The 14,305-nt window shown below is 37.2% G+C and overlaps 1 protein-coding gene and 1 non-coding gene across 2 annotated transcripts in view; one reads left to right on the top strand and one right to left on the bottom strand.

Moving 5' to 3' along the window:
* The window catches only part of Cdca2 (cell division cycle associated 2), a 53,990-nt gene that overhangs the window by 1,839 nt on the left and 37,846 nt on the right, over positions 1–14,305 (top strand). Inside the window, exons 3-6 of the mRNA XM_076853480.1 lie at positions 638–786; positions 10,056–10,206; positions 12,056–12,252; positions 14,154–14,238. Coding sequence (XP_076709595.1) covers positions 638–786; positions 10,056–10,206; positions 12,056–12,252; positions 14,154–14,238 — 582 coding nt within the window. The remainder of the gene's footprint in view (positions 1–637; positions 787–10,055; positions 10,207–12,055; positions 12,253–14,153; positions 14,239–14,305) is intronic.
* LOC143398789 (U6 spliceosomal RNA) lies at positions 10,898–11,002 on the bottom strand. Its single transcript, XR_013091372.1, has one exon. It is a non-coding gene; the product is annotated as a U6 spliceosomal RNA (small nuclear RNA).

Raw genomic sequence — 14,305 nt, 5'->3', positions numbered from 1 at the left:
AATGTTTACATGAACACAAATACTTTCAGACCATCTAAATAGCCCATGTGGCTACTAAGTGACTTAATGTGTGGGTATGCTGGACATGCCTGACAAAGGGGTGTTTCATATCCTAGATAGGATGGAGTTGGAGAACTTGAGATTTCATCTGTTATACAATGCAATTTAAAATTTATGCATTGTTTGTTTCTGGAATTTTCCATTTAATATTTTCCAACTAGGTAACTGAAATCATGGGTAAAGGGGGACTGCTATTCAGGTGCTTAGGTAATCTTTCTGTCATTGTGGATAAAACTAATTCAAAAAAAGGAGGAGTTCTTAGTCAAAAGAAAACCATTACCTACCTCTGTATGCAGGAAATACGGAACAAAAATAAAACTACTAGATGAAATGTGTTATTGTATCTTGCGACAACTTTCATAGATGCCTTCTATGTGCCAGGCACTATTTTAGGAGCATGGACTAAATGAGTGGACAAAACAAAGATTTCTACCCAATTGATGATGGTTAGAATTACTTTGCCAATAATTCTCTACTTAGTATTGTGTAGCATGTCATGTTTTCTCTCTCAGGCTGGTACATCACCAGCTTTGGACATGATTACTAATGATTGCTGTGTTTTGTTCCAATTTATAAGAGAATTTCATTACAAAAAAGTCTCGTCGACGTTCTTCAATTGGCACCCGGGGCTCTCCTGAAACAAACCATCTGATTCGTTTCATTGCTCAGCGGAGGATTTTAAAGAATGCTAAGAGAACATCTTTGGCACAGGATTCTCCCTTTCAAGTATGGTTTTCTTGTACATTCTTTCATGAATTCTGTTAGGAAAATATTTTGGTTTATTATGAAAGTTTGGATTTGTAGTGTGTTTTCTGTGTCTTGCAGAGAATTTGCAGTTAACTTAAATGATAGTGTTAAACATGGATAAGAGTTAGGTGGCCTTGGATTGAAATGGTTTTCTTTCCAGAAGAGCTTTCTATTTATTTTACTAACATTTTTCAGTTTGTCTATTTTTCTAGAATGAGATGAGGCACTGTTTTATTGTTTTCCAACTTTTTTCTTTCCTGCTTTAAAAATCTTTAAAAACATTTTTTTTGTTGTTGTCCTTTTTAGTTATACATGATGGTAGAATGTATTTTGACATTATATGTACTTAAATAACTTCCCATTTTTTAAAAATATTTATTTTTTAGTTTTAGGTGGACACAATATCTATTTCTCATTTACATGGTGCTGAGGATCAAACTCAGTGCCTCATGCATGGGTAGGTGAGAACTCTACCACTGAGCCACAATCTTAGCCCCGTATTACTTCCCATTCTTGTGGTTGAACATGATGTGGAATTACATTGGTCCTGTATTCACGTATGAACATAAGAAAGTTATGTCCGATTCATTCTACTGTCTTTCCTGTTCCCACCCCCGTCCCTTCATTCCCCTTTGACTAATCCAATGACTTTCTATTCTCCTACTTTCCCTCACCCCATTGTGTGTTAGCATCCACATATCAGAGAGAACATTCAACCTTTGGTTTGGGGGGACTGACTTATTTCACTTAGCATGATAGTCTCCAGTTCCATCCATTTATTAGCAAGTCATAATTTCATTCTTCTTTATGGCTGAGTAATATTCCATTGTGTGTATACATACATATACATTTTCTTTATCCTTTAATTTGTTGAAGGGCACCTAGGTTGGTTCCACAGTTTAGCTATCGTGAGTTGAGAGCTGCTTTAAACATTGATGTGGCTACATCACTGTGGTACACTGATTTTAAGTCCTTTGGGTATAAACCAAGGAGTGGGATAGCTGCATCAAATGCTGGTTTCATTTCAAGTTTTCTGAAGAATATCCATAGTGCAACCAATTTGCAGTCTCACCAGAGAAATGCAAATCAAAACTACTCTAAGATTTCATCTCACTCCAGTCAGAATGGCAATTATCAAGCACATAAGCAACAATACGGGTTGATGAGGATGTGTGGAAAAGGTATGCCCATGCAAAATTTTTTAACAGTATGCCCCAGTCATTTGGAAAGTATTGATTCACTATATTATCTTCCAAATACTGATGCATTTTATTTGGCAATAGTAAAATACTTCATAAATATTCCTACTGATCCATTGAAGTATCTCTCAGAAAGTTGTCAGGCTTAATAGTAGTGGATACATGGTTTCTAAAATTCTAATTTATTCTTACAAATGCAAATTTTCTCATTGGTAAGAATTATTTGTTTGAGGGAGATTCGTAAATGGATGGAGCTGGAGAGTATTCATGCTAAACAAAGTAAGCTAATCCCCAAAACCCAAATGTTTTCTCTGATATGTGGATGCTAATTCACAAGGGAGAGGGGGCTAGGGAAGAATAGAGTTACTTTGGATTAGGCTGAAGGAAAGGGAGGGGGCAGGGGGGGTAAGTGGAATAGTAGAAAGAATTGGACATTATTACCCTGTGTGCATATATACTACACGGCCGGTGTGATTGTACATGCACAACCAGAAGAATGAGAAGTTATACTCCATTTACATTTGGTGTTTTAAAGTGCATTCTACTGCCATGTGTAACTAATTAGAACAAAAAAAATTTTTTAAACTTGCATGGTTAAAAGATAACCTCTATACTGCAAAGTAGATTGGATTTTAACATAACAGAATATGAAACATTAATTGGTAGAATTTTGTGTGTGACGTTGTGATTAACTTTTAACAAATCTTTGAGTTTTATTGAGTAAAGAAGATTGACAATTCTGAAAAGGCTGTTAAAATACTTCTAATAGATGTAACCAACATACATAGCTCAGAGTACTTGATGATTTTTAAGAGTAGGAAACCGTGTTGAGGTCTGCTGTTACAGTAGATACAAGCATGGAGTCTAAAGCTTTATTGCTTGGGTTTTATCTTTGCTTTGTTAGTAATTAGTTGTGACTTTTGACAAATTACTTAAATTCTTTGTTCCCAAGTTTAAATCAGGTGATAATAATAGCAAGGACTTTCTGAGGATTAATAAATAAATGTAATGTACTTACAGCATTTCCTAGAATATGCATGGAATGGTTTGATTTTGCTATAGTTATTACTACTGAAAATAACTATAGCAAAACAGTTGGTATAGTATAGTGCTTCACCTACCTAACCTAATGCTTTCCCCTTTCTCTCTCCAGTGCCATCAGGTACAATTTTTGTTTAAATTAGGGTTTGGTATGCATTACTTAAATGTACACATTTTCCAGAAACTGTTCTGTACAATGCAGTGGTTTTCTTTCTTGCACAACTTTTGTTTTTCCAGAGTTAATAAGTACTTTTTTTTCCTTTTAATCTACTACATATCTCATTTCCTTACTTGACAAAAACTGTGAACCTTAAGAGTCTATCAGTCTTCTTTTCTTCTTGGAGTCTTGCCCTTTTCGTCCTGTCTGGCTTGGTTGCCATCTAGGCTTGCTGGACAGATACCATTCTGTAGCTTCTTATACCATCCCTAGTTATTACCTTTTCCACTTCCATTTGGATCCCATTTCCTTGGTCTCCTTTTTCTTAATTTACTATCTCATTTTTCTGGAATTGCCACATATTTGATAGATTTATTCTACTAACACATTACATTGTTTTTCTTGGTACAGGAATATAGGTTGAAATATTTTCCATCAAAAATTTGAAAACATTACTCCATTGTATTTTGCCTTACAGAGTTGAATAGCTCTGATCATTTATTTATTCAACAAATATTTTGATGGCTGACTTTTCATGTTTCTTTTTATGATGGAATATCTTTTGTTGTGGATTGTTTTGTTGAGGTTTTCTTCCTTGCCTTGCAAGATCTCTTTTTCATCAGGTTCCTTTTTTTTTTCAGGCTGTATTTTAGATTGTCTTATTCTCAGCACTTTAAATGTCTGTTAATCTTCAGATGTTTGTATTTAAGACTCAGGCACTTTGAAAAACTGCTTGGGAATTCAAGGTGCACAGACAGGGCTTGCTAACTAGTGAATTTCTATGTAAGACAAACAGGGCCACTTTTTCCCTGGGGAAACAAATGTAATCTATGAATCTTTTCTCTGGCTGATCTGCTTTCCTGAGAAGAATTCCTGGTGGTATAAACCTGAGTCCTAGAGCTCTAAAAGTTAATGTGGGAATATCACTATTCATTGAAGAGCCTTGGTCACCTCTCTTTTCAGTATAGGCATTAACCCTGTCCCTCAGCTGCTCCTGGAGTCCTATATATCCCTGTTCCCTCAAGAACACAATGGCCTAGTCTTATTTATGGTGAGATCTGTGTGTTCTAATGCTCCTAATGTAGTTCTAACATACCTCCAGTTTTCAGTCCATCCATTGGCCCTGGTTTGGGAAGCATCTGATGCTCTGGAGGTCTGTAGCAGGTTGATTGGTTTCTTGCTTTGCCTGGTCTGAGACAGTTTCTATTTGTCCGCTGTTGCTTTTTCTCTCATTTTTCCTTAAGGGTATACATATGCATGTATTTATATGTACAGTTATAAGCAGCTCCCCCCAAAACATATCATAATTGTGTGCTCATTTAAAAAATTACTTGAGATGTGCATTTTTAGTTTACAGCATTGTTAAAAGTGTTTTGTTTGTGTGGGGGGGTGGGGTATGCATGCATATGTGCATGCTGAGAGTTAAACCCAGGGCCTGACAAATGCTGAACATTGAGCTACATCCCCAGCCTACAGGCTTTTTTAGTTATTAAAAAATATATAAATGGGGGCTGAAGATATGGCTCACTTGGTAGAGTGTCTGCATTGCATGTACCAAGGCTATGGGTTCAGTTCCCAGCATCACTGAAAAAAGAAGGTAGTAGGAAAAAATATATAAATAAATAAATAAAATAAGTACTGGTGAAAGTAGTTTTTAGAAAAGTAAACTGTAATTCTTGCTTTTGTTTTTTTATTTTTATTTTTTTAGTTGTGATGGACACAATAACTTTATTTCTTTCTTTTTAATGTGGTGCTGAGGATCGAACTCAGTGCCTCACACATGCTGGGCGAGCACTCTACCACCGAGCTATGCCCCCAGCCCCAACTATATATCTTTAAGAGTGATAGTTTTAAAATTTTTGATAATGCTTATAATTTTATAACTGCTATTTTATATTTCTTAGATTTGGAGTAAACAATTTTTAGTATGAAGAATTTTTTTTTAATTCTTTTTTTTTCTTTTTTTTAAAGAGAGAGAGAGAGAGAGAGAGAGAATTTTAATATTTATTTTTTAGTTATCGGTGGACACACATCTTTGTTTGTATGTGGTGCTGAGGATCGAACCCGGGCCACACGCATGCCAGGCGAGCGTGCTACCGCCTGAGCCACATCCCCAGCCCCTAATTCTTTGTTTTTGTGTGTGGTGCAAGGTTTGAACCCAGGGCTTTGCACATGCTGGGCATGTACTCTAACATTATACTACAGCCCAGACACAGCAAGGTGGTTCAGGATTTTTGTATCTGTTTTGCAGTGCTGGGCCTAAACTCAGGACCTCACACATGCTAGGATAGTGCTTTACTAGTAAGCTACATTTAACTAAGCTAAGTTTATTTAAATTGAACAGTTTTCTGAACAAATCAGTGACGTCTTTGACCCTCTGATCTGTGCCTTTACTGTAAATACACTTAGTAGCTCTTATGTCAGTTCTTTTCATCCTCTGCTCCCTTCCTTGCTCAAGACATTTTTGAATTAATGAATAAAATAATTCTTAAAAGTCACATGTTCTAACTTACCATAATATTCTGTAAATTCACTACTAGAATTAAGTTTTTATAAAGTCTACAGGCCTGTGTGTTTAAAGAATTCATCCCTTATTTCTCCACCTCTGCCCCATTTTAGAAAGAAAACACTTCAAGGGAGAAGTTGAACAGAGTGGCTCTCTGTCTTTCTTCCTCTGCTGTTGTTTTTCTGAAATTTTCAACAGTCACATGGATGATCCATCTTACGTTCTGGCTGTCTCAGGTGTTTTACTTCTATAAATCCAAAGATCTTTTTTCTCTGTTTTACCTCAGTAGTTCCTCTGTGTGGCCACTTGCTGGTATCATCAAAGTCTGTCTCACTCTTACTGATATTTCATCCTTCCAGTTCACCTCAGTAATTTGTTGCGTTGAAACTTTCAGCCATTGGCCTCACCACATATTCCCTTTGCATACACACTTTATATTCTCTCATCCCTTACCCAGTTTGAATTCCATGATCCAAGAGTATAAAGTTGAATATTTGTGCACATACTTTAAAAATCAAATAATGCTATAGGGTGGTGTTTTTTGGAGGGGTGGGGGGCTGATTGCTAGGATTGAACCCAGGGGCACTTGGCCACTGAGCCACATCCCCAGCCCTATTTTGTATTTTATTTAGAGCAGGGTCTCACCGAGTTGCTTAGCACCTTGCTGTTGCTGAGGCTGGCTTTGAACTCGCAATCCTCTTGTCTCAGCTCCCCGAGCCACCTGTGTTATTTATTTTCATAAAAGCAGTGTATAGCTGCCTCCCCTCACCCCATTTTTCCTTTTCTGAGGATTTCAGCTTTTGTAGTGATCTTGTTAGCATTTGTTTCCTTATTAGGTGGTTGTTCTGCTACTACCTACGTTCTCTCTTTTAGGCATTTACCACCGACATCCCAAAATGGATTATGAAGACTTAGCTCTCTTCTTCCTAAGACCTTTTATAACATACTTCCCATTCTCTCCAGCTTCCCAGTAGATTGGTTATGTCAGTGTTCACATGCTTATATCATTATGATCATGTATGTTGTTCTGAGCTGAGTCGTCTTCTGCAGTTATTGTCTCCTCCTCTCCTTTGGGCCACTTCCCAGACTTCCTGGCTCCTGTCTACTTTCAGTGGCCCCATCACAGCAGAACTCCTTGACCAATTTGCTGCTCTGGATAAATTCATTCCTTCTGCTGTTCTCTCTGATCCTGCCAGCTACTTTATCTGGCTTATTTCCCCCTCTCTGTTAAGACAACTCTTGTCATCTCTCTTCAAAAATGGCTCGTACCTTGACAACTCCGAAGATTAAATTTTAGCCTTGCTCACCCTTTCAACAGTTCTGGATATATTTGACTTCCTTGAGACACATTTTCAATTGGTTTGTGGGATACCACTTAACCTGATTTTCTTCCAGTTTCACTGGTCAATTCTGTATTTCATTTGCTAATTCCTCCTCTTCCAGTTTTTCCCTCAAAAATGCTAGTGTGTATAGGCCTCTTCTTTGTCCCCTTCTCTTTGATTTGAGAATCATCTCTACACTGATGAGTCTGAAATGTCTGTCTTCAGCCCCAAAGTCCTGGATAACAGCGGCCCACTATTCAGTTGCTCCCTTGTGGGGTTTTTTTTTGAGGGGGGGGGAATCGAGGGTGTTACCAGGGATTGAACTTGGGGGCACTTGACCACTGAGCCATATTCCCAGCCCTAGCCTTTGTATTTTATTTAGACAGGGTCTCACTGAGTTGTTTAGCTCCTCGATTTTTCCTGAAGCTGCCTTTGAACTCAGCAACCTGTCTCAGCCTCCTGAGCTGCTGGGATTAAAGGCATGCACCACTGCGCCTGGTGCTCCCTTGGGGTTTTTGTTGTTGTTGTTGTCGTTGTCGTTGTTGTTGTAGTTGGGCACAATACCTTTATTTGATTTATTTATTGTTTTATGTGGTGCTGAGGATCAAACCCAGGCCTAGAACATTCTAGGCAAACGCTCTACTGCTGAAACACTACCCCAGCCAAGCTCCCTTGGGTTTTGAAAAACATTTCCAGCATAACCTAGCCAAAACCCAGCTATTGATACCCACCCTCCAGCAGATCCTCTAGCCCACTCTCCCATTTCAGGGAAATCCATCATCATCTAGTTGCTCAGGCCTCAGGCCTTTTAATCTTTCTTGATTCCTATTTTCCTTAGTCCCATCTCCAAGTTATCACTACTTTTTGGCTGCATTTCAAAAGCCTACCTATAATTCTTCACATCCTCACAGCTACAACTCTACTTTATGACTCTAGCCAGTGTCACCAACTGCTTCCTCCTACCTGGTCTTCTTTTTCCTTTTTCCCTAATCTATCTATCATTACACAGATCAAAGAGGTATATTTAAAGTATAAATGAGATCCTTGACTCTGCTCCTTAAAACTTTGCCATGGCTTTCTGTTACTCCTTGATTTAAATCCTGAAGGCTTCTGGTCCCTCTTGATCTGAACCCTACAAGCCCTTCTCTTGTTAGCTTCCAGTCAGTGGGCTTTCATTTTGCCCCATCCTATTTCCACCAAGAGCCTCTGCTCACTTCTCCTAATTCTTGCAGGACACCTTCTTCCCCTGCACCACTTTCCCATTATTGTGGTTTCATCTCAGGTGTTCAGCACTTTAGTGACTTGGCCGTATTCATATTTTATATTTTCCAAAATCTCTTGTCCTCAAACTTACTTTAATATGTTTTCAGAATTTCACTCTGGAATGTAATTCCTCCCACATCTTAAGCTCCTAGAACAGGTTCTGGTTCACAGAAAGGAATGTTGGCTGACTGACATGATTGAGAAGACAAAAGTGGCAAAAAGCTCTACGTTTTGACTGTTTCATTTACTTAGTACATGAACCTTGTTCTCTTCCTCCAGCAGGAAAACAACATTGCAAGTAGGAAAACTTATAGTTTGTATTAAGCTGCATTTCAAAGTGCTCCAAGTTACTAGAACATTACATCAACCCTATCATGTTCAAATATGAGTACACACAAAGCACATTAAAAGCAATTCATATGCCATTGAGATAATCTTGTCCCATCACTCCTAGAGACAAGTGACCCATAGACTTTTTGAATAATATGTGTTCTTTATGTCATAAAGGTTTACATCATCAAGTGTATTTGAATTTAAAATGTTCTACTTTTATGTAATAGACTTGCTTTATGAATGTACTAGGGATAGAATCAAATGTATGAACAGATCATCCAACATGACTTGAAGATTTTAACTGTTTATTTCCCTCCATATGATATCTTAAGGGAAGGTAATGTCTTTCTTTTACTTTTGCATTTTGATGTGAATTTTTGAATTGCTACAAGCTCCTATCAGTGGAAATGTGTTAGTCCAAGTAATAAAGGAAGGAAAAACAAAACACCAAAAATCCTGCAGAGAGAACTTACCACTAACTTACTATTGATATTGACAGAACTCTTAAATTTTATATCACCTGTCATGTGGCACTTCTGTACCTGCTAGTGTAAATTCATTTTATTAGTATTTGCTTGGCGCCCTGTCAGAAGGGTTTCCAGAGAGCTCCTGGGCATGCCCCATCTAGGTTTGTATGTTAAGTGAGTGTCTGGCTTTCGTTCCTAAGTTCCATAAAATCAGGAAAAGGTAGCCAGGGAGAGCTCTTTGGCTCTATGAGGAGGGATGTCAGGAGCCAGTGTGGAACTTCTGTGCTTGTTCTGACTTCCCCTGGCAGGGAACTTTTGCAGACTGAGGATGAGTAAAGAGACCAGCTTGGATTGAAGGTGTGCTGAGATGAAACATGTGTCAAGGCATCACACAGATGATTTGCAGTTTTAGCACTTTAAATTTGCAGTTTATTTCCAAATAAGCAGGACCCTCTGGCCCCTTCTTCCTTGCCCCATCTCTGGGATTCAGTATGGTGTTTTTCTGTTGTTTTGTTTTTGTATTGGGTACCAAGGTGTGAAAGAAAGCACTTAAGGGGCTTGGAACCTTTAAAGAGTTGTTAATCCCATATAACTGAAAATGCATTTTATCTGGACTCCTTTCTAAAGCATTTCCACCTATTCCAAGCTTCTCTTAACATGATTCATGGGCTCATTACTCAGTATTAGCACATAGCTACACATCTATCCATACCACTTAGCTATTCCTCTCCCTAAGGTTTTGCTAAAAACTGGGAAAAACAGAGGGAAATTAAAATGATTGTAGTATACCACATATTCAGATAGAAAATGCAGACTTCCAGGTAGAAGAAGCTTTGCTATACCAATTCTTTACAAGTCTGATCTTCAAAAGGCCTTTGTGTATTTAGTTTTAGATTCAGTGATTATAGGCCTAGAATAAACTAAGCTTGATTGATAATACTCTGTTTTTTACTATAACAGGGCAGCCCTGGACTGTATCAAAATGTTAGCTCATTAAGAGAGCGGATATCTGCTTTCCAGACAGCTTTTCACTCCATAAAGAAAGATGAGAAAATGATTGATTGTCCGGAATTCTCAGGAGTGAGAGGAGGATTTGAGACAACAGGTTTGAGTGAGTATCAAGAATTCATTCTGTATTCTGACTTCTGTGTTGATAAAGACAAGTTTCTAAGATATAAAGAAGATTTATTTTCACTATGAGAAAACAGTCTTTGCAGAGTTCCATTGTATCTTTAAATGGAGCCTAACATTTAAAATTGGGACATATCACACAGAAATCTGGATTTCTGGTTTCTTTTGAAAAAAATTTAATATCAAGCATTCCTGAACCTTCATTTTCACATCATTGCAATTGGGTTCTAAGTTTTAAATAGAGCTTATTAGCTCATATCAGCTTTAGAATAGGATATGTGGCAAATTTGAGTTTATAAACCTTGATTTTTTTAATAGGATTATTCTTTTAGTTTTACAAACATTTATGTGAATACCAAATACCCAACTGTGAGGTTAACCACATATATGTCCAATCTGATATCTTAATGATCTGCTGTATTCTTTGCTGTACCTCTTAAATTATAATTCATTTGGTTATTTTTTAGTCATTTTTTGTTTTTCCAAATACAAAGCACTTGAAATACCAGAACTCGACAAAATCTTGGACTTACTGCAATCAGTATAACTATTCCTTTAGTACTTCACATGCCTAGGTTTCAAGTGATTCACTTTTTTTTAATTTTTAATTTTTTTTTTTTTAAGAAAAGATGCTTTTTGCTTTATTAGACTTTTTTTGTTTTTTAGAATTTAAAAATATGGAACGCTTCATGAATTTGTGTCATCCTTGCACTGGGGCCATGCTAATCTTCTCTCTATTGTTCCAATTTTAGTATATGTGCTGCCGAAGTGAACACAAATGATTCTCTTTTGACTTCTTGTTTTAGTAAGCTTTTTTGCTGCTGTGACTGAAAGACCTGATAAGAATAATTTTAGAGGAGGAAAAGTTTATTTGGGGGCTCACAGATGAGGCTGAACATCATGGCGGAAGAATGTGGCAGAGGGATGCAGTGCACATGATGATCAGGAAGCAGGGAGAGACTCTACTCATCAGATACAAAATATATATTCCCCAAAGCCACGCCCTAGTTCCCACCTCCTCTAGCCATACCCTACCTCCCTTCAGTTACCACTTAGTCCCATCAGGAGATTAATTCACTGATTGGGTTAAAGCTCTCATCACAATCATTTCTCCTCTGAACCTTCTAGCATGCTTTCTCACATGAGCATCTGGGGGACACCTCACATACGATCCATAACACTGCTTAAACCATCTTCAAGTACTTTTCAGTACTTTCTGTGTGCAGTCTACTGTTAACTCAAGACATGTCTGATTCATTCACCTCTGCATTGCATGACCCATTCAGATGTCCTAATTTGTATTTGTAGTTTCTAAAATATCTATTATTTGGATTTTTATCTGGGTTTTAAAATTTATTTTATTTGTATCATTATTATAATTCTGCTGACTTTGAATTATCAAGGGTTAGGGTTTCTTTTTTGTATCGAGAAAGAACTGAGGCACATTACAGTTGCATTTTTTCACAAAAGTCACAATAAAAACATAGCAGTATTAGAACATAACCATATCCTTTAAAATGTTCAAAATAAAGGGCTTAATGGTAAATTTAGAAAGAGTGAGACACCCTATTAGAAATGCACATGTATTTTAGTGTATCATTCTAAAAATCCCATAATTCTAATTAAATTTATTATCTTTTTAGTAGTCATGTTTTCTTGCCTGTCAGCTCGATCTCCTTTTTGAGTAAAAAGGTTAAAGATGTAAAAGAAAATTATTTCTTTTCATTGATAATTTAAACACTGAATTTTTCCCCAATTTTTATAGTGTACAAAATTTTAAAATAGTGTAGGAAAGAAATGTTGATTCCCGTGTCATTTTGTGTGTGTAGCCAACATGGAAGGTCTTGGTGAATGTCAGCAGTCTGGGTTCTCTGAAAAGTTACCATGCAAACGTCGGAGAATATCCTTGCAGAGCAGCTCTGATGACAACCTCAGCAATGTCGAAAGGGGAGTGATGGATCTTCAGATCCTTAGTATGGATGTGGATGGCATGTGTGCTGATGAAGCTTCTGCAGATCTTCCTGAGGTAATTCATTTATTTTACACACACAAATGGAGCTCTGGTTTCCTGCCTGGGTGGTTTAAGACTGTCAAGGCCTTATTTCAATGTTAATGCTTTCTTGTGACATGTAGATGCTAGGGTTTTAAGTTGTGTTTGGTGTTTCCTTCATGTTACCTTTTTTTTTTTTTTTTAATTAGCTACACATGACATTACAATGATCTTGGCAATTCATACATTTGAATCAATTGGGGTATAATTTCTCATTTTTCTGACTACAGATTGCAGAATCACATTGGTCATAAGTCTCCTATATACATATAGCATGTTACTTCTAATGTCATTTACTAAAAACAGTTTTGTGGAGTTTTGTGTTGTTTTGCTTTGTTCTTAGTACTGGGCTTTGAATCCAGAGGCACTCTACTACTGAGTGGTTTTCCCAGCCCTTTTTATTTTTTATTTTAATATAGGATCAATCTCAGTTGCTTGGGCCTCACTAAGTTGCTAAAGGTGGCCTTGAACCTGTGATCTTCCTGCCTCAGCCTCCTGAGGTACTAGGATTACAGATGTGCACCACCAAGACCTGGCTAGAAATAGTTTTGATAGATATGTTGATCTTCCACAAAGGGCTTTATGAAAAGCTTAAGTTCTGTGTCATCTGCATGAAATGTTATTCTAGATGGTCATGGTTTGATGGTCTTAGTCTTGCTTTCAAGCAGCTTATTGTCAAGAAAAGTAGAATCTAAACGGTCAGATAATTTAAACATCAATTACACTGCAGTTGCATGTAGGGTGATCTCTGGGAGGTGCTGCTTAGGTCTAAGGTCTTGCACTTGTTGTGCCTGACTGGGTTAATACTGGCTGGGAATCTAGGTGCCCTTTAGCAATTCCTCCTTGTTTCAAGTACATCAGGGACTTTTGTGGCTTATAACTACCTGGCTAGTAAAATTCTCCAAGAACAATAACCAACATGAATTTTACTAAAACAGGAGAAAAATCATACTCTTGAAGATCTGCTGACCATTATGCAAGAGGGAACAGGGAGCCAGTGTCGTAGCTTTTCTTGCTTTATATTCCTTGTTCTGGTGTGATTCAGTAGGTTCTCATTTGCTTTGTGAGAGGGGCATCTAACTGTTAAACAGCCGGAACTTTTTTCTGCACCTTCCCTGTCACTTAGATTTGTATATAAAAGGTATAATATATCTCTCATACTCACTAGAAATTCTTCAGTTTCTAATAGGTTTCATTTGTGTCCCAGAGTTGTCCATAATCTTTGTTCACTCTGCTTTATTCTGGCTAGAGTTACATGATACGACAGAAGCCATAATGATTTTTTCTTATCAGAACTTTGATTCATTGGACATGTACCACAATATAGATATGGTTTCTGAATTAGTATGAATATATATTCTATCCTAGCCATTAATGTTTCTTTCATTCTAGCTGTTTATCTTTTGGTATTTGATTATTACATAACACTTTAAGACATTCCTCTTTGAAGGTAGCAATTTCTTTTTTTTTTTTTTTTTTTTATATTTATTTTTTAGTTTTTGGCAGACACAACATCTTTGTTTGTATGTGGTGCTGAGGATCGAACCCGGGCCGCACGCATGCCAGGCGAGCTCGCTACCGCTTGAGCCACATCCCCAGCCCCGAAGGTAGCAATTTCAATAGGCAACATAAATATGTCCTTTAAACTTTTTCTAGGGGATTGAAATTTTATTTTGTGAGATGTTTAGGATACAATTAAGATGAATCCTCCTCTGTTAGATTCCTGTTCACTTTGAGTTTGTTTGTTAGATAATAAGGTGACTGAACACCAAATTTCCAGGTAATCCATGATGCCTACTAAAATCTGCATCAAGTTTCAGTTATACTACACATAATAAAATATAATGCTTCTTTACTTTTTACCTGTTTTCTCTAAGAAATCATCTGAACTTGGTTTAACCCAGCCTGGATATATAGCAAAAACATCTTCTACCTGTTTAGTGGGCCCAGAGGCTTCAAACGGTAAGTAGGGAATTTTCTTTAGTATTTTTGCTGGTTACCCCATTCCATGGATATGTTTTATTTATGT

This window comes from Callospermophilus lateralis, chromosome 4, assembly GCF_048772815.1.
Source record: "Callospermophilus lateralis isolate mCalLat2 chromosome 4, mCalLat2.hap1, whole genome shotgun sequence".
NCBI classification, from domain to species: domain Eukaryota; kingdom Metazoa; phylum Chordata; class Mammalia; order Rodentia; family Sciuridae; genus Callospermophilus; species Callospermophilus lateralis.
This window is presented reverse-complemented; position numbering and strand designations above follow the sequence as displayed.